This window comes from Lissotriton helveticus, chromosome 3_1, assembly GCF_964261635.1.
Source record: "Lissotriton helveticus chromosome 3_1, aLisHel1.1, whole genome shotgun sequence".
NCBI classification, from domain to species: domain Eukaryota; kingdom Metazoa; phylum Chordata; class Amphibia; order Caudata; family Salamandridae; genus Lissotriton; species Lissotriton helveticus.
In genome coordinates, this window is record NC_136061.1 from 2,092,699,744 (window position 1) to 2,092,725,405 (window position 25,662).

Consider the following 25,662-nt stretch of genomic DNA (forward strand, 5'->3'; position numbering starts at 1 on the left):
CCTATGTATGGTACCTCTTTCTGATTTTTGATTATTGTGGGATATATACTACAGTGCCTAAACGTATGTAATTGTGCTGGAATCACAACTTGGAAATGTTTGTTATTGCTCAAAGAAAAAAAAATTACCTTGTAACCGTGGATATTATGAACGTCACACTAGCATGCACTCTCAATCAGATTGAATTACCATTGGCAGATTGTCAGCTTTGTTCAATGGAAGGTTCATTGTTCTTCATTGGTTCTTCCATTGAGTGCAAGCCTATATATCACAATAGCAGGTGCTTAAGTAACAGTTAGATCAAATCTGGTTTCAAGATCCCTTACCCTACACTTATGCCGTCAAGCATGGCATGTCCACATTCCACTAAATAGTCTGTTTCTTTGGTTCTGCTCTAGTGCGGCGTGCGGCCAAGCTTTGTAACTTAAGAGAAGTTGGGGATGACGAAGAGTGGATCCTGTACTGGACAGATTGTTCTGTGTCTCTGGAGCGGGTCATGGAAATGAAAAGGTTTCAGGTAAACATTCTAGAGAAAAGTGGAACAAGAGCTCCACCAAGGCTGGTCCTGTAGCAGGACATGCCCATGCATTTGTTTGGGGTGGCAGAAGATAAAGACCACAGTGCCTTTCATTTAATTTGTCCTCATTATCTCTGTTTAAATATTTTTATTGGGTTTTTCTGAAACAGCCCTATATCTGAGCTGAGATTTCCATACCTCACTCTTGAAGGCAGTGATAGGGATCAGAACTAAGGAATATGTATAGTGTTGTCTCCCTCTTGGTCACATCACCAGCATTGCCAGGAGGTGACGAGTCTTGCCTGATATAGTTTGAAAGGAGACCAATTCCAATCATGCAGGATCATAAAATAACTACATTTTGGATGTGTTTCGCAAAAGCACTGTGTGTCAGAAAGATGTCTGTCCATTATTGTCCTCAAAATCCTTTTTTGCTTTTCCGGTACCAATAATACTGTAGATATCTTTTTTTGTTGGTTTAGAGTAAAGTTTGGCAATTCCCCAGAACCCACAAAGGATTAGTGAAGCGATAGAAGAGGAAAAAAGGTTTGCATTTAAATAGCGCAAGTTAGTGTATGGGAATGACTCTTGGGCACGGCCCTAACCAATGACGTATAAGTTCACAAGGCCAACCCTACCCACTTTGGGCATTTTTGAGATGCAAAAAGTCTTCAGCCACACTGAAATTGAACTCTATATCAGTATGTGCATAATTCATAGGTGTTAAAGTTAAGCTAGACAGTTGAAAAAACAATATGCATTTTAAAGTGGCCACTTTATGCATTGAGATCATTTTGATTTCCTTTTTTTAGTTAGCATAGGAGAACAGAGTCTTGTAAATGAGTGTGGTTGCTGTGTCTGCTCACCATTAGGTAGGACACCAGTGGACCACACCTGCTCTAATCAGTGCAGTACTGAGGTTTAGTGGTTTGAGTTCCATTGAAGAAGATCTATGTGCTGACGTGGCCCACATATTTGAGCTAGTGATACCTTGTTTATTATTATTTTTTTACAAAAATAGACCGTCGATGTGAGGGGTGACCAACATATGCCCAAACTGGCTGGATGCATGCCACATTTTCAGAATATCTATGGAAGATATATTCACATTACATTTCTTCAAATTAAAATAATTTAAAAAGTTAGTGCCTATCTTGAAAGTCTTGCATAGTTGGTCCTCGTTGTGCTGGATTGGGCATCTCAAACAACACTGATTTAAACTCAGGTGTGTAGACACTCTTGAAAGACTGAAGATTGTGTGTTTTAATAATACCTTATTTGAACACTGCCATAATGTTGTACCTTTTAGTTGCCAAAAACTCACGTCTATAAATATGCTGTGTCTTGAATCAGAAAATCAACCATTTTCCAGGGATGAATGAGATCTGCAGAAAAGATTTGCTTGCCCGGAACATGAACAGGCTCCTGAAACTCTTTCCCAAAGAATTCAACATTTTCCCACGCACATGGTGTCTTCCTGCAGAGTGAGTCATTTACATTCTTAAAGCCTTTTTTCACCCATCTCTGTTTCAGTGTTTCTGCTCTATGTTCCTTCTTTCAGCATATCTGTGTTCATGATGCAGAGATGTTCAAATCACTACAGCTGTGCATCTGAAGACTTTTTCACTCATGGTATGGGTGTTTTTTTTTTATTGGAAGGGCTAGGAGAAGTCCTGCCCCCTTTAACTCTCCTAAAATTAACCATTGGTAAGAAAGGGCAGTATTAAGCTCTCTGCTGGTACAGCTTTATTTATGACTCAACTATTTTGCTCTCTAAAGACTAAGAGCTACATGGTCTACTGACAGAGTGGCAAATGTTTCTGTCAGTGCTGCTCCTTTGTTAAAGTCGAAAGGTTTTTCCTGTAAGTTCAATGAGTATAGGAAGACCTTATGTCACAATTTCGTCCACTCGATAGATGGAGAAAAGAGTCTTTTATCTTCCACCCTTTGTGAGGGAAGGCATGATATATCACTAGCTGGTCTCATAAGCTGCCTAATCAGCTACGTGAAGGAATGGGACCATCGCATTTGCTTTCACAAACCTTCCAGACCCTTTTTCTTATCAAAACTCTTACTTGCACAGATCCCACACATATGGAAAACCAGATCCGGCGGCCAAGCCATTTACATCGCTCCTGAAGCATTGAATGACCTGCCCCTACACATAAGTTCCTCTACCTCACTTTTCCAATTGCGGAAGAAACTGAAGACCTGGCTTTTCAAGTAATCCCACTTGGCCCTAGGTGTGGCTAGACTCACACCTACTCAATGCTAGGATACTCTCCCGTCTGATAGTGCACTCTACAAATATGCATAACTTAACTTATTAACCTGTCTGCTAATACTTGACAGCTTAATGTATGCCTCTTCTGTTTTGCTATCTCAGTGTGATGGTTAGTAGTTGTGTTGGTACTGTCACTGGCAGGGGGCAATGGATGGTGCAAGCTGCTATGGCCTCCTGATGAGGCCTAGCACTTATTATTTTACAAATGAAGCTCTGGGAGGCCAGGAGTAAAAGCACACAACAGTGTATGATCCAGATGTGAAAACAGCAAAGTGCATCTGGCTGATCCGAGTCTGAAAAGTTCACCACCATGCAATATAGAGCACTGTCGACGTGCATAATAAATGCAGTCAAAAGTTTGTTATTTTCATTGTTCCTTATGGTTGTGAAGCTGGTTCCATATTTTGGAAATAAACACTATTTTCAAAAGGTGATGATCATTCATTCATTGCAACCTACGTATAAGGTATATTGCAAATTCATACATTGGAAGATAGCATTTATTGTCGTCGTACAAGTTGCCAGGAGCGCAAGCAAGCTTTCATATTAATCAGACAGGTTGGTCATATATTAATCAGGCTGGTTGATCAACAGTCATTTTTATCAATATTATTATTTGCCCGATGAGAGAGTTTTTCAACGCTGTGATGCAATGTGGCCATAATATCGACAGAACTGAACAATTGAAGGTGGCTGTTGTCGTCAGTACTAAAGGACTTGGGCTATCTAATCAAGGTATATATTTGTGGAGAATCTCATGAATTACATGCTTCAATGTAGAAGCTTAATGGTGTGCTCATTTGAGGATTAATGGCTGCTGAAGCTCTCCTTGCAGGGGTGCCTCTGCAGCACATGTGCAATGTAGTTATGTAGTGCAGCATGCATTTACAAAACATTTTTCCTTGATATCAAATCCACATGAGAAGCAAGAGTTTGCCAGAGGCTATTTAAAAGAGGCGAGCCGCTCTGCCTGTTCATTACTTCCATTTTTTTTTAAAGTCAGTGGATTCATGAAACACTGACGTATCCGTAGCGATGTCTTCAGTTTTGGTCTCTTTTATAGATTGAAATGTAACCTGCCTTCCTCAACAAGGTAATCATAGCACACTCATGCTTTACTAACTAATGATGGCCCTAAGGCCAAGCAGAACTCTTTCATCTGAATTGCAGTGTTGAAATCATGTTGGGTGGGTACAAATGCTCTGTAGGCAAGGGATTTTATTATTTTATGTACAATGTACAGAATTCCCAGCCTAATGATAGAGAATTCTTCTGAGCATTTGAATTTATGAGAGATTCCAATTCGAGAGAACTGACTTTACATGCAAGTAACTTTTTCATTCTTGAAGGTGAAGCAGAAAGTAGCCTGAACATTCAAGCATACAAAAGTAATGTTCTTCTAGTCTATCAGCTTTACTAGCAGCTGTGTCAGAAGTTTCTGTTGTGAAACACAAGTGCAGTATTTGCAACCACTACTTTATATAATTACCCCTCTCAGAAGCGATTTTAACCTTACAGTACTCATAATCTTGTAAAGATGAGGTTTACTTTGCTGTATAACTATGGTGTCATTGCTTTCTGGCTTCTTTTTTCTGTAGCTATGGAGATCTCCAAGCCTACTGTCGCATGAAGAAAAACAAGACTTATATCTGTAAACCTGACAGCGGCTGCCAAGGTAAAGGCATCTACATCTGCCGCAATCCAAAGGAGCTTAAACATGGGGATCACTTGATATGCCAGCAGTATATTGTCAAGGTAACAGCCAGGGAAGTGTTTACATCTTGTTAGTCCTCAGAACGCGTTCCTGAAGTATTTCTTTCCTGTTATGAGGACTGATTTAAATGAACAAGTTATGAATTGTATTGTAGACAGTGTAAACTTTCTCACTTGTCCAGAGCAATTCAGAAGAGACCATTCACTTTTTTATTTAAGACTTTATTTAGTCTGTTTGATTCGATTAGAAACATGTTAGACCTGACATCCTCGTGATCTTCCCCCAAACATTTTGCCTTCATTCCTCCTGTTTTACTGAATTCTTCTTTGCTGACTTTAGGACTCTGTACACTTTGCCACTGCTAACCATTGCTAAAGTGCATGTGCACTCTCCTTTAGACATGGTAAATTTGACTTATACCTAATTGCCACATTTAATTTACTTCCCTATACCAAGGGCCTGTAAATCAAATGCTACTAGTGGACCTGTAGTACTCATTGTGCCACCCAATAAGGTAGCCTTCTCATGCCTGCCATTGCAGCCGTGCACCTTTAAACTGTCAATTCGACCTGTTTTTTTTTTTTTTTTGTGGGATTTATAAAGCACATGACCAATCTTGGGCATCTCAGCGCTACCAGATAAGGAGAAAAGCCGCCAACACTTAATCCAGCGGGAAAAGCCAGGTCTTAAGCCTTTTTTTAAAGAGAGTTCATTTTCAATGAGACCGATCTCTTGGTCTCAGCTGTTCCAAAACCTTGGAACCAGATGGGCAAAGGATCTTCCCCCCCATCTAGCCTTTCTAGCTGGAACTGTTTTCATCAGAAATTTTGAGCTAGATCTGAGGTGCCGATCCGGTAAGTAATGCTTAATTAATTTTTGGATAAGCACCGGGCCTCTCCCCTGCATGGCCCTATGGGCAATACTCAGGGACATGAATTTAATTCTAGCCTGTATCGGTAGCTAGAGCAATTTGCGTAGTCCTGCCCTGGCTGATTGACGTCTTGGAATGCTCAGCAGCATTCGAGCTGCAGCATTCTGGACCTCTTGCAGTCGCCTTACAACATATTTTGGTGATCCCAGAAAGAGGGAATTCCCATAGTTCAGTCGCGATGTAACTAGCGCCTGGACTATGGTTCTTCTCGCTCCCTCAGGGAAAAAGGACATAATTTTCCTGTTCATACGCATGATTCCGTAGCATGTCGCGGCCATTTTTTTGGCCAGGTTCTCCATTGTTAGGTCCTGGTCCAGCCATATGCCTAGATCTTTAATTGTAGCCTTGGGGGAGGGTGAAGGACCCCAGCTTGACGGCCAGGGGATTTCCAATTTTGGGTTAGCTTTATTGCCCAGAATCATTAGTTCCGTTTTATCTCCCTTTAACTTAAGCTTACAATCTGCCATCCAAGATCCAATTTTTTATAGACAAGGGTCAAGTTGGTGGTGATCCGAGTTAAGTGAATCCGAGATTGCAAACACCAGTTGCGTGTCATCGGCATATGACACAATGGAGATACCGAATTCCTGTATTAACTGTGCCAATGGGCTGAGGTATACGTTAAATAACGTCGGACTCAGGGAAGAGCCCTGTGCTACTCCCCAGGGGGATTCCAGGGGGTCAGACTGGAAACCTGCCTCCACACATTGGAAATGCCTATTGCCCAGGAATGATGAGACCTATTTCTACTATTTCCACCTCTGCCAGTCTCTGAATCAGCACTGTGTGGTCTACCGTATCAAAAGCGGCACTTAAATCCAGGAGTACCACCGTTGCTGTTTTACCTTGGACCAAAATCGACTTCAGTTTTTCGGTGACCACCAACAGTGCCGATTCAGTGCTATGTTTGGGCCTGAACCCCATCTGGGACTGGTGGATGACATTGTTGTTTTCCAGAAATGATGAGATTACGGTGTTAACCTGCCTTTCTGCAATTTTGGACCTGGAAAAATAAACCTTTTGCCAGGCATAAACCTTCCTTTTTAATACATATACGTTACCCCTAAAAGCCAATAGGACAAGGTGTATTGTATTTAAAAAGTAGGACATGTGTGTTCGAGTTTTACATGTACTGGTAGTGAAAAGCTCCTAAATTAATTTTTCACTACTGTAAGGCCTATCTTTCCTACAGGATACCATGGAGTTACCTTGTTTCATTTAATAAGTGCTAACTTTTGATTGGGAGAAGTTAGGGATGTGAAGCTTGGACTCAAATGAATTGTAATTTTATATCCTCTTTAATGTTGAAGTCAGATTTTCAAGTCACAATTCTGAAAATGACACTTTCAGAAATTTAAAGTAACAAATGCTGAAACGAAATGCTGAAATTGCAAACATTCACCTTGTTAGAAAGTGGTTCTGACACTCTGAGCCGCCCGGATTATTCACTTTTTGGGCACCTATTTGTTGAGCTTTTACTGTGGGAGAGCCTCATAAGTTGGGACTCACCCACAGTGAACTTATGATAAAAGAAACTGCATGTGGATTTTACTGGTGTCCCCCTAGCTTGACTAGGCTGCTGCGCAGCAGCTGGAGCATGGGGCACCGGGCTGGTTACATGCAGACACATGTGTACATGCGTGTGCAAACATGTGCGGGCTGCGCAGGGAGATTCCTGGCGTGCGCAGCCGAGGAGCAGATACAAAGAGAATGGGTGGCAGGACTTATGTAGAATTGGGTGTTGACATGGAATAGGCTTTATAAACTGGGAAGAAACATGCCAGGGAAAGTCAGTGTGTTTTACGGGTTCACTTCATTATTCTTCTAGCCCATGTGCTAGTTTCACTCTCCTAAGACCTACCAATTCCAGACACGCAGTAAAGTCCACTGTAACTGGTGTGAGAAGAAGTATTATGCAGAGTCCAAAGTCATATTTGTACTGCTTTTGGGTCATCCAAAAATGGTATATTTCTCTGAGTCAGCCATAACCAGGGCCTGCCTGGGGGCTCACCTCAGCAGGCTGGATTAATGACCTTTCCTCCAAGAGATAAGGCCTCCTCTCCACAAAGGGGAGATGGGTGGAGCTACAGGATAATCCATCAGCAGCCGTCACCTGGTCCCAGGCACCTACCTGCACAAGGGAGAAGGCAGCTCTGGGGGGAAGGGCTTTTAGAGACCCTGGATGACGCCATCATGAACCAACCCAGAGGCCTGGGGAGGAAGGAGGGAGCAGGGACAGAGGAGTGATGTGTCACTGTGTGATAGGGAAAAACAGAGACTTCCTGCCAGCCCCCTCCCCAAACTTTAAAAAGTGTTTGCACAGGAAGAGAAGCTCTCTCTGAGGTGTGGTCTGCTGAGGCAGAGGGTGCTGGAGCCTGGCACAATGGGAAGTTGGAAGGAGGAATCCCCTGACTGTCCCAGGATCCTGGAGAAGAGACCAGGACCAGTGCGCAGAAGCAGGGGCCTTTGTGCAAGGAGAAGAGATGCCCAGGAGGAGAGCTAGGCGAAAGGCTGGTGCAGAGAGCCAGTGAAGGCAGCTCCCTGCTGAACCCATCCTCTGTGAGACCTAAAGGGCAAAGCAGAGTGCTCTCGGTGGCTGGGGAGCGCCACCAGGAGCAAGAGGAGGCGGAAATAGTGCAGATTGGTACCCTGGGGACTGAGATATGGCCCCCAGTAGGTAGGCGACCTTTGACGTCCAAGAAGACCGACAACGAAGTGCGTGGGGCTACGCCGCCGGTCTAGAATGTGCCCCCATGGTGGGTCAGGCTCCGGGGGCTGGCCCACAAAAAGAAAAATCGGGGAGTGCCGTTGCGCTTCCTGTGAAAAGTGCCCCCACAGGGTGCCAGGAGCCCACCCTGGCCCACGCCGATACTGGAGACAGGGGAGCGCCTTCGGACCCCCTGGGAATGGGGAGAGGGGCCCAGGATCCCAACTCCTGGCCCGCCGAAGTTGGGGAGGGCAGTCGGGCTCCCCGTGAAACTGATGGTGCCATGGAGAATGGAGCTGAAAGGGAGGGGGAAGCGCCATCGCGCAACCCCTCTCACGGCTGCAAGAAAAGCCGGGGAGCGCCGTTGCGCTCCTCGTGAAGCTGGGCAAGCGGGGTGTCAGGAGCCCACACAGGCCCCCGACGAGAAGGTGGAAGTCCAGGGTGGGGGCCATCGCGTCCCCCCGTGAAGGCTGTCCAGGGGCCCGGTTCCCAATCTCCGTGCCCTGAAGAGAAGGAAGACAAGTCGGGGAGCACCATCGGGGTCCCCTTGAAGATGTCCCTGGTGCGCGGCTGGAAGGAGGGAGGGAGTACCACCGCACTCCCCTCCGCAGCGGGAAGGATCGGGGAGTGCTGTCGCCCTCCCTCGAGGCCTCGCTGGGCCAGCAGCAGTCTCTGGGTCCCCCCGCTGGAGTGGGGAAACCCGAAGAGGAGTGCCAGCTCCTGCGGCAGCACGCAAGGGTGCTGGCCAGGCGGAGAGCCGGCGGGAGCCACCGGGCCTGCAACGTTGAGCCCGGGTAGGACAGGGCCCCTGAATATAGGCAAGAGTGGCCAGGGGTGGGCTCCCCAAGCTGCGGGCACTCACCTGGGGGTAAGTGTGGACCCCCACTGGTAGGAGGAAACGGCCGGAGGACCACGTCGCGGCTCTCCCCGAAGCAGCGGGAGAGCTGCTGCTATAATATTCATGAAGCAGAAGAGCCTCGCCCACATTATGCCTTGCAGGCTAGGACCGGCCTGCAAGGGCAAACAGCGTTTCCTCTGCTTGTGGTGGCCCCAGGAGAACGGGGTCACCACCAAGTGAGTGCAGTGGTGCAGGGGGAGCTGCGGGAGAATGCAGCCTCCCCCAGCACGAAGAAGAGTCCGTCCCTAAGTCTCATGGGGACTTTAAAATAATAACCCCTCAAGCGCTTGGCCAGCTTTTTAACACCTCCTGGGCTGGAACATTTGTTCTACAGCTGGGGGTGTAGTGAGAAGCGCACCAAGGGATGAAGAACTGAGCTGGTGGATGTCTGGGGAAGGGCATCCCCTGGAGGTGAAGAGGTGTAATTGCACCACAAATGCATTTAACCACGTTATTTCTTTTAGGTGGACTGAAGGTCACATGTGTAATGTGAATTACCTGTGTAAAGTGATGTCATAAGCAAAGTGGGGTAATGTTGCCAGATATTCCTGCTAGGGTGTCTGGCTGTATATGCTTAATCCTGTGATTTCATCTGTGATGCCTTTAGGGCTGTAATTGCAATGAATTCTAATGACCAACAAATGTGATGAGTACTGTCATTCTAAAGTGATGCTTAAACATGTATTCTTGCTGCTACGCTTAGATGAAGAACCCAGACTGTTAGCCCTTAAGACGTAGCGGTCGATACTTCATGGTCAGTAGGAAATGATCAGTCAGGGTTGTGTGTCACCAGGCCAGGGATACCTATTTTAAATGCTTTTGAGGTAGCGGGTTGGGTCGCCGCTGAGATGATGCCAGTGCGCAGGGCCCTTGTTCCAGGTTAGGTTCAACTAACTGCATTTGGGGGCAAGATGATGTGCATAGATAGGAGTGTAGGTACTAGACCCCACCCCCCCTACGGGAGGGGTGGAATGTTATGCAATGTCAAAAAGCAATTCCAACAGCTTATGTATATTTGTAAATTGGGGCATAGTATTGAGTAGTGTTTGTGTTTAATAAATGTACTCTTACTTTAATAAAGCAAAGTACAGACTGGACAATCAATTATTGAATGTTATTGCTGCACACCTGTAATGGTGATTACTAGCCCACACCACCTCACTTGAGTAAGCCTCAGACTGCTCTGCAACGCTCCCCTCTGAGAGTCAGGTGCTACAATTGAGTGTTTGGATCCCAGTGAAGGACAAATGTAGCCATGTTATTGTGCAGGGCTCACAGATACTGCCTTGTTTTCCAACACACCCCCAGTCACAAAGATCTGGGTTTAATCCTTTGTTCTTTTGCTCACCACACCACCCCAGTTTGGACCCAGCCATAGGCAAATCAGTCATGACCCTATTCCTCATGGGAACAGTCCAACCCGAACTCCCAAGCCAGGTCCCACTAGACCGGACACAAGCATCCTGGGACTGGTTTCAAGGTAACCTCTCATCAGCCAGGCTAGCTTGAATTCAGTGGCAAAGTGAGCAAGGGACCCACATCTGGGTATACCCTTCCCACTTAAGTTGACAAAAGTAAAAGGAATAAATGATGGATGGAATGCTGAACAATGCAAACATTCCCCCCCAGTCAGAAAGATCTGAGTTTAATCCATTGTTCTTTTGCTCACTATGCCACCCTAGTTTGGACTCCGCTATATGCAAATAAGTCATGACCCTATTCCTCATGGGAACAGTACAGCCCGAACTGCCAGGCCAGGTCCTCCCTGGACTGGAAACAAGCATCCTGTGAAAGGTTTCTGAGCATCACCCCATATCAGCCAGGCTGGCTTGAATCCTGTGGCGCAGTGAGCACGGGACCCACGTCTAGGCATACCCTTCCCACTTAGGACGACAAAAGCAAAGGAACAAATGATAGACAGAATGCCAGTCCTAGGATGCTTGTTTTCCAGTCCAGGGAGAACCTGGCCTGGCAGTTCTGGCTGGACTGTTCCCATGGGGGACAGGGTCAAGACTGATTTGCATATGGTTAGGTTTAAACTGGAATGGCATGGGGAGGAAGAAAATGATGGATTTTAGTCCAGATCTCTGTACTGTGGTGAATGTTTGACATTGTTCAACATTCTGTCCATCAATTGTTTTTTTTGCATGTCACCCCGAGTGAGACTGGTATGCCCAGATGTGGGTCCTGTGCTCTTCATGCTATTGGAGTCAAGCTAACTTGCCTGATGAGAGTTGAAACCCCAAAACCGGTCCTAGGATGCTTGGTTTCCAGTCCAGGGAGAACCTGACCTGACAGTTCGGGCTGGACTGTTCGAATGAGGAACAGGATCAAGACAGATTTGCATATGGCTGGGTTTAAACTGGAGTGGCATGGGGGACAAAGCAACAATGCATTTAGGCCCACATCTCTGTATTGGGGTGAATGTTTGACATTGTTCAACATTATTTCCATCAATTGTTCTTTTTACTTTTAGAAACTTGGCATATTCTTGTCCTAACCATTGGGTGCCTTCTGCCACTGGCCTTTCACATTACTATGAATGGCTTACCTTTTGGGATTTCTGTATTCCCACCAGACAGTGAGACAAAAGGGGGCACAGTGTTGGCAGGATGAGCCATCTGGCAGGATGGCTGGAGTGGAGTTGTTCCCTGCCTCACTTACACTTCACAAGCCTGCCGAAAGCATACACACTAGTACTTTTATAACCCCATCGTTTTTCGAGCCCCCACTTCAAAGACTGGCATCAGGGATAAATAGCGGACCCTCCGAACACCTCTTCAGTACACCCCTGTACCTGTGGACTACAGAAGAAGGACTAACTTGTTCCCTAGAGGACTTCCCTGCTGCTACCAGTGGACTGTCCTGATGCTTGAGACCTGCCTTGTTCTCCAGAACACTACTCTAATACAGAAGACTAGACCTGCTCCTAGCATTCCAAGCTAACCTGCGCGAATCCAAGGGTCAGTTGACTGAACTCCTGTTATGGAATACAGGGACACAGCAAGCTCCAGAGACTTCCCTGCGCTGCCCTGCTGCATCTAAACCTATAAGTGGACCTATCTGAGCCCCGCAGGCCTCTGCTGGAGGGAGTTCCTGATCTCAAAGTGGTGCTTTCCCAGGTCATGGCGCCTTGGCTTGTATCAGTGGAGCACCTCCTGTGAAGAAAAGCAGAGGTCCTGAGACCAAGACTCTGCCTTCCGCGTCGATCACCAGCACAAAGCTCCATTGAACTCGACTCTTCACATATCACAGTGACCTCTAGCAGCAGCCATCAACTTTAGACTTGCACTTTGCGCTAAAGCAACAACAGCCCACATTACAAAGGTCCAGCAATGACCCTTCACAACGCTGACCACATATATGCAACATCAATGACCATTTGCTCTTTGTGCTACCGTGACCACCATCAGCGACGCTTTCCCTGCTCCTCACTGCCTCCTCGCTGCGAAAAGAACTCTTCCTGCCAGACTTTGAGAAGGTAACATTTTCAGCTGGACTAGCCTGGTCCGTGTATCAGGGCTGCGTGCAAATTGCAGTCAGCCTGATCTTGTGTCTTTCTCCCCATTTAGCACATAAGTGGCGCTTTCTGCTTTTAGGCACTATATTTGCCTAAAACCGTATAAATTATTACCTTCAGTTCTACTGATTGCCTTTAATTATTGTTGGTGTAATTTTATTAATGAAAATTTACTCTGTTTTTCTAATTTGGTTTGGGATTTTTCTTGTGTTGCGTTTTCACATCTGATAAAGCCACAGATTCCTTACCTTACCACATTCCTCAGGTGTCAGATTGATTCCATAAATTTCCGAGCAGTATGCTGGTAGGTGTTGTTATTTGGCTCTGCACCGGATATAACTTGCAAAGTGCATATATAGGCGTTATCCCAGCGGGCTTTAAGTTGGTTCTATTAATCCGTGCGCCAGTTAACATCAGATCCGAAAAGAGCTACCCCCAGTCATTTTTCACTGACTTTTTCTCAACTTTTTGATGAGCTCTTTTTCGAGATTTTATATTCTGGGGTGCTGGAGATGTCTCCCAAGAAGCCCACAGGCTTCAAACCATGTGTTGCCTGTCACAGGCAGAGGTCTGTGACAGACCCACGTCTGGTTTGTCTCTGGTTTTGAGGCAGGACCAGGACTCCTAGACATGCAAGGATTTCCGCTCCGTGAAAACCCAACATTCTGAGGGAACAATCCCTCAAACTTGTTGCTGCCCGAAATCGAACGACACTGTGACACTCGGTCGTGGAGAGGGCTCGGGACCGCTTGCGGAGCTGTTCGCAGGGATCATTGGGTAAGTCACACAAAAAGAAGAAATCTAGGAAGTCGTAGTGCTCTTCAACTTCTCCTTGCCGGTTCAAGTGTTGGACCTGGCACAGGAGCTTTGCTACTATAGGTCTTGTTTTGCAATAGAACCTGTGCCCGGTCAGCTCTCCACCTCCTTGAGTTTCAGAGAGCTGGAGCAACATCCTCACAACTCAAGGAGTTTTATGAGGCTATACACCTCATATTTGGGCAGCCCAGTCCCTCTGGAGCGTCTTCTGACCCATGGGTATAGGAGGGGCCCCCAGCCAGTTCCACCTTCTACACCAGTTGGGCCCCTTGGACCTTCCCCGGAACCCACTGCAGTGACGTCGGTCCTGCTGCAGCTGCCGGACCACGATGGTCCAGGCCCCATAGTTATACCTGCTCCGGCGCTGACTGGTACCATGCTCTCTTAGTCAGAGCCATTGCCTTTTCCTTTTGACAAGCCTAGAAAGGGTGACGACTGGGAATGGTCAGAGGACCCTTAAGGTTACTGTCATATCATGGATGATACAGAGGGGAACTGCTATGAGGAACTGGTGAATGCCAGTGGCTCGGACACCTCACCAGCCGTTGGTCTGGTCACTCCTCCTACTGTTGCTACACAGGAGGGTATATCAATCGCAGTGGTGCAGAGGGCAGCTGAGGTCCTGGGCCTTCAGCTTCCTACTGTGGCAGTCAAGACAAATGTTATGACAGAGGAGTTTCAGCCAAGAGTCACCCATTATGAACCTTTACTCTCATTCAGCAAAACCCTCACTGATGTCCTCTTTGGGGTATGTTCCAATGCACAGGACAATTGCCCGCTACCATCACTCCACTCCCAGGTACCCCAGTTTACCAGTAGTCCAAGCCTCCACTTCTAGGATCAATACTGGCACCTTCCCTACCACTCCACTGCATAGGAAATCCAAAAGGCTGGATACCTTCGGTAAGAGGATTTTCCCTTCCGCCACCCTAGCATGGCATTCGGTGAACACCATCTGCCTTTTAAGCCTAAAGCAGCATAATGTGAGTAATTTGGTGGCACAAGTGCTACACATGGTCCTAGCCATGCTCTCTCAAGTAATTGCTGATGGGCACGATGCAGCAAAGTTCATCATCAGATGTGGGCTTAATATGACCAACTCTCTGGGCAGGGCAATTTCAGCAGTAGTGGCACTTAGATGCCGCACCTAGCTGAGAAGCAATAGTTTCTCAGGGGATGTCCAACTCTCTGGACAGAGCAGTTTTATTGTTAGTGGCACTTAGACGGCGCACCTGGCTGAGAAGCACTAGTTTTTCAAGGGATGTCGCTCGTGGACAAGCCCTTTGATGGCTCTAATCTCTTTTGTGAATAGGCAAAGTCAGCGCTGGAGTGCTTCAGTGATAGCAGAACAACAGCCAGGTCATTGGGCCTATCCATGGCTTCTCGGCAAACCCAGTCTGCCTTTGCCCCTTCCATGGCATTGGTAGTTGCGTTTCTGTCTAGCTACCAAGGCTAACAGGGTTTCTAGCCTTTAATTTCCATGGATGCTATTTCCACAGATCACGTGGGACCACCAGCCAGCGGTCCAGTCAGTCCACCACTCCCCTCGCAGCCGCAGCCTCCGAACTCCTTTAGTTTGTGCTCTTACCAACATGGGCATCACCTTCCCCACTGGAAGTCAATAACACCCAGCAAGTGGGTTTTGTAAATCATTCAGAATGGCTACTCCATCCCTTTCTTGGATGCCACCCACTTGCAATCAGCTGGCGGATGATCATCTCGCCTTTCTCCTTCAGGAAGTGTTGGCTCTTTTGGCCAAAGGAGCTATTGAGAGGGTGGCGGCACTAGAAGTAGGTCATGGTTGCTGTTCGCATTACTTTCTGGTGCCCATAAAGGACGGTGGCCTTCGTCCTCTCCTAGACTAGCGCCTACTCAAATTCTTCCTGAAAAAGAAGAAATTCAAAATGATCACCTTATCTCTAGCTCAAGTCCTGTCTGCCCTGAACGCTGGAGACTGGATGGTGGCATTGGACTTGCAGGACGCATATTTTCACATCCCCATCCTGTCAGCCAGAGGCGCTACCTGTGGTTTACAGTGGGCACTTGCAGTTTGCCGTCTTCCCCTCTGGCCTAACCAGCAGCCCTCGGTTGTTCATGAAAGTGATGGTGGTGGATTCAGCACATCTATAGAGGTCAGGGTATCCAGTCTTCCCCAACCTCTATGATTGGCTGTTGAAGGCAAGCTCGCCCCAGTCAGTTGTCTCCGACTTCCAGACTACGATGGACTTTCTGCATTTACTGGAGCTCACTAACAACGTTAAATGATTGTGTTTTGTTGCCTGAGTGGGGCTTCCAACCCCCTCATTCAATAGCCCAATTTCTTACAAAACATTTATCACAGTTGTTAAGCTTTAGCAAAGCCAATAGCTATTTAATTTTAAAGGAACATTTTGGGTTTTCCAATACTTATCGCTGATCAACATCGACAAAAAATAAATAATATGGTTGTTGCTCATACTTAACAGCATTGGCAAAAAAACAAAAAATGGTCACCGCAGAGTGCAAACATTGTGATGCTGCAACAGACATTTGTTTTTTAATTTATGAACATACGGTGCCCATTTTGGAGCGATATATTAAAAACACATGAAAAGATATACGAAGCGCGTTACAAAGAAAAGAGTGGCCCTTAGCAAATTGAAGCTTCCTAACCCCCAAAAAAGTAATACTTTACCATCAATACCATTACCAGCACTTGACTTCGCTTTTTGTGGTGTTAGTGGTAGCAGTTGTAATAGTAATATTAATAAGTATAATTATGATTATGATGTTAATGGGTGTAGTAGTTATGGGAGTGGTGGTGGCAACAGTATTGTTCTTGGAAATTGTGTTACTGGAAATGGTTGGTGTAATGGTGTAGTGCTAGAGGCACTCCTATGTTTTGAAATCACTTGATGACCTTTGACCACCATTGTTTTAATTGACTTTTGGTGTTTTATTTTATCCTAGCTTGATTGTCCTGCATGTGCACATTTCTTTGAAGATTTCTTTTGTGCCCCTTTGTAGTTTTAAAGTGGGCGCTTTCACAGAGTAGAACAGCCTTGCCAGGAACAGAACTTGTGGGATGGGCATTTGTACGCATGAGAGAGAGAGAGAGAGAGACATAGGGAGAGAGAGAGAGAGAGAGAGAGAGAGAGAGAGAGAGAGAGAGAGAGAAAGGTGTGTAATGTACTTCTTGGTCCTGAAGTGCAGTGTTCTAAAAAGTGGTGCTCAAATGTGTTTTATGTTGTACATTGGGAGATGAAGTATGTGATGCTATAGGCAGTGGTGCACACATGTGCATTGTGTTGTACATTGGGAAGTATTATGAAGTTCTTACTATTAGCTTTAACAGGGCCTCACGCCGTCTGGATTTCTAACTCTGTCGGCTAGCATGAGCTTTTGCGTGCACAGGCAGGCCCCCAGAATACTCCGGCTGTTTAGGTTATTCATGTTCAAGGTTGTTTTGCTTTCAGCTGGATGGAGGCTTTCAAAATTTTCGCTGGGATAATGTGTGGTAAGTGTGCTTGGTGCCTTTTAGAGCAGAGATTGTTGTTGCCAGAGAAATTTGTGGAATGTACAGCTCTGTCTCGGAGTCAAAATACAGGGGCCTGGCCAACTTCTGTCTTGACCTTGACACAGACCAGAATGGTCAGCTTGGTTTTTTGTAACAGTAGAAAGGGGGCGATGTTTCTTGAACCATCACCGTCGGTTTAGTAAAAGGTATATAAGACAGGAGCTCGCGCATGGGGCAGACATGTCATCACAAGGGAACTAGGGTCCCGATCGAGATTCCTGGCTGGGCTGTTAATAGGTCTCCTCCAGCTTAAGTTGGGTAGGATGTTGAGTGAACGATAGGTGAGGTGTTTTGTTTTTGAGTATTGACTTTGTAATGTGTGAGTACGTTTGTGTGCATATCCAAGTCTCCAGTGGCTATCATCATCTGAGGTGTTTTCATTGTGATGTGTGAGTGTCTGTGTGCACATCCAAGTTCTCAGTGATTGTAATCATCTGATTTATTTAATGTATATATCTTTATGATTTCTTGCAGGACGTCCAGCATAATCTGCTTGTGTTTCATTCCAGTATTGTCTGCTTGGGTTTTATTTCATAATATTATCTGCTTGTATTTGATGTATTTTATTCTATTCATTTAAACTTGTGTGTTGTTATTGTTTGCATATATACATATATATCTTGATATACATTTGAATGTTGTTCATTTGACATCTGGGAAAGCCTTTCTGTTAAGAGAGCATTGCATAAATCAAAACTCATGCCTTATTCTTTGATGTGTTTCATTTTATAAAGTGAAATCCCTTTTCGGGTGGGGTTGTGTTGTTTTTATTGCTTCGTCATGTTTGAGTCTCTGTGTGGGAGGGCTGAATTTTCTCTTATCTGGGAGTGCGAAGCAATACAAATGGTGATTGGGTGATGGTGGTGGTAATGCTAGTAAGTTTACTGGTGATGATGTAGTAATGGTGGTGGTGATAATGATGGTGGTTATAGTGATGGTGGTGATAATGAAGGTAGTGGAAGCATTGCTAATGGTGCTTATGCTGGTGATAATGGTGGTTGTGTTGGTGGCAATGGTAGTAATTGTGTTGGTTGCAGTAATGGTGGGGGTGATATTAGTTTTAATGATGGTTAAGGTGGTGGTGGTGATGGAAATGCTGTGTAAAAGGATGTTCAGCTCAGCTAGTATTCAGAACAAACTAGTCTGCAACTTGCCCTAAGTAGAAAGTCATATTTTAGTGCATACCTCATTTACTCATTCATTAGTTTCCCATGTACGGACATAAAATACTTCTTGCTCACATAGCACCTATCAAATTATTCAGCCACTGAGAGCTGACGATGTAAGTAGAACACAGATCCCTTATGTACTAAGATACCTGCAACATGCTATCTGCAGCGACAGTGACTGCTTTTGATATTGTGCTAAACACATGATTTTTTGAATGGTTGATTAACCCTAAAATGCATATCTGTTGGACAGGCATGATGTGGAGCTTGTTGTTTACTGTGGCACTATGACAATGTATGCAGCTCCATATTCTTATGCATACCTTTTACAAAAACCATTAGCATGTCATAAAACAAGCTTAACTCTTTAAGCATTAAAAGTTTGTGCAAAGGAAACATTCTCAAACAGCATATACTTTTACAAACTCTCATTTACAGTGATGGCAGCAATAGTTGTCTTAATCTTAGCGTTTGACAACATAACATAAATAATTATCTATTGGTAATGGTGAACGACGGAGATGTTTTTCACCAAGGAGTTCTAAGCGACATCAAATAGACAGTGAGAACTTAGTATGCAGTGTAAGTATGTTAAGTTCATCAGGAGTGGACTGAGAGGGCAATTGTTCTCTATACATCATGTAGTTGATGCAGTCACTCGAGTGGAGGCAGAAGGGTACACTCAGACAGTTAATAGCATTAGGTGAAAGATAAATGCTTGATTGGACCGGGCCAAGATGTGATAGACAAAATCTTAAGCAAGATGCTGAAAGATCTGGTTTAAGAAAGCCAGTGTTAGAAAGGGGCTTAATCTATGAATATAGTAAGCAATACGTGTGTTTGACATATGCACTGCCCAAACCCTTTACATGAAAATACTTTAATGGTATTTGAGAATGGTGCAGTTAAAATGCTGCTGGGCCGTGTGAATGTAGGTGGGTGTTTGAGTTTTCTTCTCTTCTTATACTGTAAATAAACAGACCAGATCCATAATATCAGATCTGAACACATGTATGCACCATGAAGCTCAACCATCAATATTTGGTTGAATATCACTCTGCCCTTGTCTCCTATTGACCATCTCCCATGCTTACACTTCATCAACTGCTCTACATCCCACTTAAGATGACCTCAACTGACCACAATGATTTCACCCAATAGTTGTCTTCATATCTGCCTTATACGTCTCAACATAACAGACTTTTCAGAGCCAGTCACACTGTCACCCGGCTGCCCGTCCATATTTACATATTTGCATTGTCCCATCCACCCTTCCCCAGAGACCTTACCAGCTTACATCTGCCCCCACTACTCGTACTCTTGCTGCTCCGTTACCACTCCCATACCGAAGCCCAACGTTAATTGTAAAGCTCATTGTATTGTTATGACTTTCTAAACCATTTCTGCTAAAAAAAAAAAATTCCTTCGTCTAATTCTGTTGCCTGTGACGAAACACTTTTTTTCCATATTGACTCTCACTGTGATTGTGTTTCTAAATAACCTCTTTTTAAGAAGACAAAACAAGGGAACCCAGTCAGTTTGCTTAGGACCGTGGGTATCAATCTTTTTGTTGAAAACAGTGGTCCTTTCTCTGTATCCAGCCGGACACAGGTGTTTATTTTGTAGTAAATCACAAAATTTGGAGAACAATAACAGTAGGGCACAATCCTGTACCATACCTAGAAAGAACGTGTTTGAAAAGGAGGTAAGGAGTGTAGGGGTAACAGGCAAAGACTGAGCAAAATTGGCCACTTTTTAAATCAGTGAATTATACCAAAGTGTTGCCAACCTGCTTACACACAAAACTGTCATACATAATATTAAACTGTGGAAACAGTACAAAGTAGTCTGACTAGTTTGTACTGTTTCCACAAAACAGTGCCTGAGCAATGGAAGATTAGCATGGTCTCTCTTATCCTAATGAAACCAGACATTTCACCTAGGAATCTGGGCTACATAGGCCAATAACCCTACTTCTTGCTCTAGACAAGCTGCTGGAAAGGGTGCTAGGTAAACAGCTGTCCATTTAGCCAGACGAGCATGAAATTATTGACCATTGGCAAATGGGGATCCAACCACGGTGGGTTACTGAATCCACCTTGGTTGTTGCTTTTAATAAGGTGAGAGTCATACTGAATGAGTAGGACGTGCTCGGCTACATTCCACATGGTTGACTGTACAATCCTCCAAAGAATAACAGAGATTTACATGGGCAATGTTGTGATGAGCTAGTTTACATCTTTGCTGGCAAATTGGTTCCAATTGCTCTCTGTTCCTCACTGCATATCAGAAATGAAGGAGCCATAATTACCTCAAGCTTAATACTTTGAAGGCTACTTCATTGTGCTGGGAATTAACATCACCCATTGAGAAAGCTTCTTGTTTGGTTTTAGTACTGCTTTAAACATTTTCTCCACAAAGTGAAAGGAAACCATAATTGGTAGGAATGCTCTTTATGAAATAAATACAATTATGTGACCTACTACAACTAAGCTACTGATCGATAACCTCCTTCGTCTTGCATTTACCATCCAGTACATTTCTAGGCCTCTTGTACTACCTTTATATAAAATCTATGTTCAGTAATGATTTTTTAAGTTGTAATTAATGACACAAAAAATACGGATAAAATATTAAAAGCCACCTTTGCCAATGGTTATCTAAAAGGCTGAGTCGTGACTACATAATGTTCACCATGCATGTTTGTTTTTATTTCAGCCATTCCTCATTGATGGATTTAAGTTTGACTTGAGAGTCTATGTTCTTGTCACCTCCTGTGATCCACTTCGGATCTTCGTCTATGAGGAAGGTTTGGCACGGTTTGCAACTAACAACTACATCGAACCAAGCAACAATAACCTGGTAAAAGATTTTATTTCCCTTGGAAGAGGGCATATTTTAAGATAATACACCCTGTTAGGTTTTAGATGAAGAATTTCCACTTGTCCTTGAAGAGTGTGTGAGAGGTTTATTCAGGGGAGGCATCAAGGCAATTTAAGCAAAGATAAACATGTACATTTCCATATTTCTAATTGTATAAACCTATGGTGGTAGAATTTCAGATACATAATTAGTAATCAGTGTTGGGGATAGCTGGTGGCTGGATATGTAGTACATGCTCCCATTTGAAAAATGAAGCGACTTTGACCTTGAAATCCATACATTGGCCAATTACATAAGGGCAGATCGTGGGCAGTGCCATTCATATCAATGTCTTGTTATTGGTCATCTACCAGGGTACCTACCACCATGTTTGATTTTTGTTTTTCAGCTGCATGACCTTCGAATTGCACTTCAATCTCCCTGACTTGTTTTTTAGGTTGTGGTTTTAACATTTTAAAATGTTCTTTTTTAAAACAAATCCAGACGCTGCCAAACTGTGCATGCTAATAGCGCAGGAAAATTATCCTACATCAGATTTTTAAACCCTTTATGGTGGGAACTATGAACTCCCTCAGCCTGTGACCCTTCTTTTCTCCTTGGGCAAGTGGTCTGAAAGTAGTGTAGGCTTGGAAGAAGTTGAGAACCTCCTCAGTAGTAGCCGAAAAGGAAGATAAATTAAGGATGCTAACTAAGAATCTGAGTGGCTTCCACACAATCCTATGTTGTATCTCCTTCACTTAAAATGGAAAGCCTTGCCTTTGCCAACTCAAACAGAGATTAAATTCATTGACCTAATGTCCAGTGCCATGGAATCTTTTAAAATAAAGTTGTTGGTCCTCTCCCAGAATTAACTCCTCATATTGACCAAAGAAACGTACCACATGAAACTTATAGTCTCAGTAATGAGTGTAGCTCACATGCTTTTCTTAAACACAGAGGGCACATGGGAACATTTTATATCTCCCCTTAGATAGCAAGGATAGGTTGGTCTCGTCAAAAGGTTTAGGACCCAGTGTAAAACAGATATCATAACAGCAACATCCTTGTTGGAAATTAAAAACGAAGCCACTCCTAAACCACCTCAGAATGAGAAAGGTCATCCCCACAACGTGATTCAGGGTTCTGATGGGTTACCAAAAACTTAATCTGTGACCTAAACTTGATACCCTATCTGTCAAAGACTGTTTTAAGTCTTGGTTCTTCCTTCCTACTACTGTGTTTCCCTCGGGATGGTAGGAGGAGGAGTACTTGACAGTCACACCCAATTTTCCCATGGTGTCTCTGTAAGCCTTAGAGACAAATGCTGGACCCTGGTTTGAATTAAATGTGACTACAGAAAATGTTCTGATGAAGACTTACGAGTCTTTTATAATAGTTTGGGCATCAGCCGATCCCTGTGGCCAAATAAAACGCATAGGAATCGATAGTAGGAATCCGCTGCTTCCATGATGTACTTGTTAGACCCATCAGAGTGTAAGGGTCAGTAGTGGTCCAGATAAACACAAGCCAGAACCTTCTCTGAGATCAATATGTGGTGGACGTGATGGAAAATGTAATCTACTGACAGATGTCACATTTGAGCACAAAGTCCTTGGTCTGTTTGTATAAAACTGGTCACTAATAGCATTGCTGTAATAATGAAATTGTAGCTGCCACCCTTGCATGAGCAGATGCTAGGCCCTCATGTGCTGCTAGGATCAGTCCTAAGCTGTGATCTGAATTTGGTATTACTCTATCCCCACTGTTCGAATGTGAGCAAATGGAATGTTTTAACGCTCAACTGGTAGGAGTATTTAGTTTTAAAAAAACTTTAGATAAGTGTGGGATGTCACTCGCTGCCTTGACAGCAATCATGATGTCTCCGTCTATTCTCTTACTAGAATGAGTAATTACATTGAATGCAGCAGTTTGCACTGTTGCTTTTGCTGCTTCGCCAGCCATGGAATTCCCTGCTCATGTATCACATGAGTCAGTGGCAAACAGGCTTTTAGTTTGGCCTCATTTCACCAAAGCATTTTGTGCTTTATTGTGTACCCTTTGGAATCTCTGAATCCATTCTGTGCTCCTAGCAAGACTGAGCACAATAATAAGAGTCACACACAATAAGTGGGGGGAATCTGGGATCCGTATTCTTGTGTACCAGAATTAGAGCATTTAGTTCAGCCAGCTGCGCTGTGAAATCACCAAGTGACTGCTTGTTGGTTTTATGAGGATGAAATTCTCCACCCAGCATCCTGTCCTTTACTGTCACGCACGCAGCAGAGTATTGGTGCTTTGTCTTTATGGCAGACTGAGCAGAATAGATGATATAATCATACTGAGATAGAGGGATGACTTTGTTGGGCAGGGGATATTCGTGTTCATATATGTGTTTCTAATGTAAAGTCAATTTACATTGCTTGATGTAAATGAGTTGACCAATTGAATCCTTCTTGGATGTAAAGCTTTTGCGTTAGGAATGTTGGCCTTTGTGACATCCTCTAGGGTTGGAACTGGAGTCATGACAATGATGCATTTCCCATAAGCCCATGATCTTTCTGTCACTACAGCAGTCTGTACAGCTGTTAAAACTTTCTCTGTCGCTGAAAAACACATGTATTTATATCAATAAGGGCTAGCTAGTTTAGTAGGATATAAGAGACTCAGTTAGGTACGTCAAAGAGCAACATAAAGTGAGGAAAGACGTTGTTTTCCTCATAAAGCCCTCACCCACCGACCTAGTCGGTGGCATGCTTCATCATCGGGCCCACCACAGTGGCACCGAATGTGCCCCGGGTGTGCTTCAACGCCAGGAGACTGCGGAGCTGGTATGTTGCTGAGTGTGCGGTGAAAAAGGGTGAGAAGGTGTAGTTTAAAAGCTATGCAGGAGGTCCCAGCACCCGAGGGTTGTTTATTTTTAATGAACTGGGCCTCTGCTAGCAGATAAAAAGGCAAGGAGACGTGATGGAGTGCTAATTATGACCTCCAGCGTCTAGTGCGGTCTACATGTTTCAGCCAGTGCCTTGTTAATTTAAAGCTGGCTTTCCTCAGGACCATTTACTATGTGAAAGAGTGCAAAATAAACTTAATTTAAGTGATTGTGTTGTTTTTTTCGCTATATGTGGCGCTCGCTAAGGCGCTGTAGCTGTTAGAGGGGATTCCCTCAAGCTTGACTACATATAACACATAGGACAGGGACAAGACGTACAAGGTAGAGTCATTTCAGTATGGTAATTAGTTGTACCACAATGTTGCCGACTTATTAGGTGGTGTACGACCTATAAACGGCTATGGTGAGCTCATGGCACGTGCATGAGGCTGGTGAGGATTTTAGCAAAAACCGGAGGTGTTTTTGTGGTGGACTAAAAGAGCGTATTTACAAGGTGAGGTACAGGTAAGTATGGTAATAGGTCCTCACTCTGTTTTAACTTGTAAAAAGCTTCATGGGTCGCCTGGCAGAGAAAGAGACCCTGTGGGTATAAAGGTATATTCAACATATGTCCAACCTGTAGGGAGAGAAAGGTATTGGCTTACCCTGTAGTAGCTGTAGCGGTCCTGTTTTACTCACGAGATTTTCGGTCTGGTTCCTCCTTGGACCTATTCGTCCTTCCGCGGCGCCCGGTATGAGGGGAAAGGGGCGTCCGGTCTCTTATTTGCACTGCCCAGTTGAATAGTTTCACCTGCGTGTAGTAGAAACAGAGGGAGGGGTGCGCGCTGATAGCCAAGTCATTGCAGGCAGTGCGCGCAAGCGCTATCGAGTAGTGCGCCTTCTCTCGCATGCGCCGGCAATGAGCGCATGCGTTTTGAGCGCGAGCTGATAGACTGTCTTTGTGGGCATTGTGCGCATGCGCTACGAAGTGGAGCGCCTTCTCGCGCATGCGCTGGGGATAAGCACATGCGTGTGGCTTTAGCGCATGCGCCGGAGTGTGGCGCATGCGTGTGAGTGCCCAGTGAAGTCTAATTGAAGACTAGGGTGTGGGCATTGGTTGCGTGGTGGGGGGAACTATTGGTATTGCACGGCCTGGAACCAGAATGTAATAGCCTGGCTGCGTGATCAAGGGGGAAAAAAAGGAATTAAAAATGACGGTGACAAGTTGGTACACCAAAGCATGTGTCTGGGGCCCGTCAGGAAGGAGAGGGGAACGGGTGGACACGCTCATACTGGGGTGCCTTGGCACTTATATCACTGAATAGTGGACTACTACGCACATGATGCAGGGGTTACACAGTTAGGGAATTCCAAGGTATGGCATTGTTGAGGCCATTGGTATGTGTGGATAAACGGTATATCCATCGTTGTTCTTTTTGGAGAAGGAGTCTCTCATTGGTGGTATTGTCAAATTTTTCTATGACAGTCCAGGAGAAGTCATTGGGGGTGTGGTTGTGGGTAAGAAAGTGGTCTGTAAGCTTGCTGATATTTTTACCACATCTTATCGTGCTCCTGTGTTCCGTCATTCTTGTTCGGACTTTCCTGGTGGTCATGCCAATGTATCTTAGGCCACATCGGCAGGTTATCAGGTATACCAAGTTTGTAGAGTTGCAGAAAAACACATGTCTGCATTGGTATATAAATGTGATTTATATGCAATTGGTACAGTGTCTCCTTCATTGATTGTGGCATATATGTATTCCGAAACACCCGCAATTATACGGATTACCCGGTTTGTGGTGTTTGCTCTTGTGTGTAG

The 25,662-nt window shown here is 44.7% G+C and overlaps 1 protein-coding gene across 1 annotated transcript in view; it reads left to right on the plus strand.

The window, feature by feature from the left end:
• Positions 1-25,662, plus strand: part of TTLL13 (tubulin tyrosine ligase like 13) — a 609,087-nt gene that overhangs the window by 117,510 nt on the left and 465,915 nt on the right. The window contains 4 exon segments of the mRNA XM_078683250.1: positions 399-517; positions 1,871-2,001; positions 4,400-4,556; positions 20,831-20,974. Coding sequence (XP_078539376.1) covers positions 399-517; positions 1,871-2,001; positions 4,400-4,556; positions 20,831-20,974 — 551 coding nt within the window.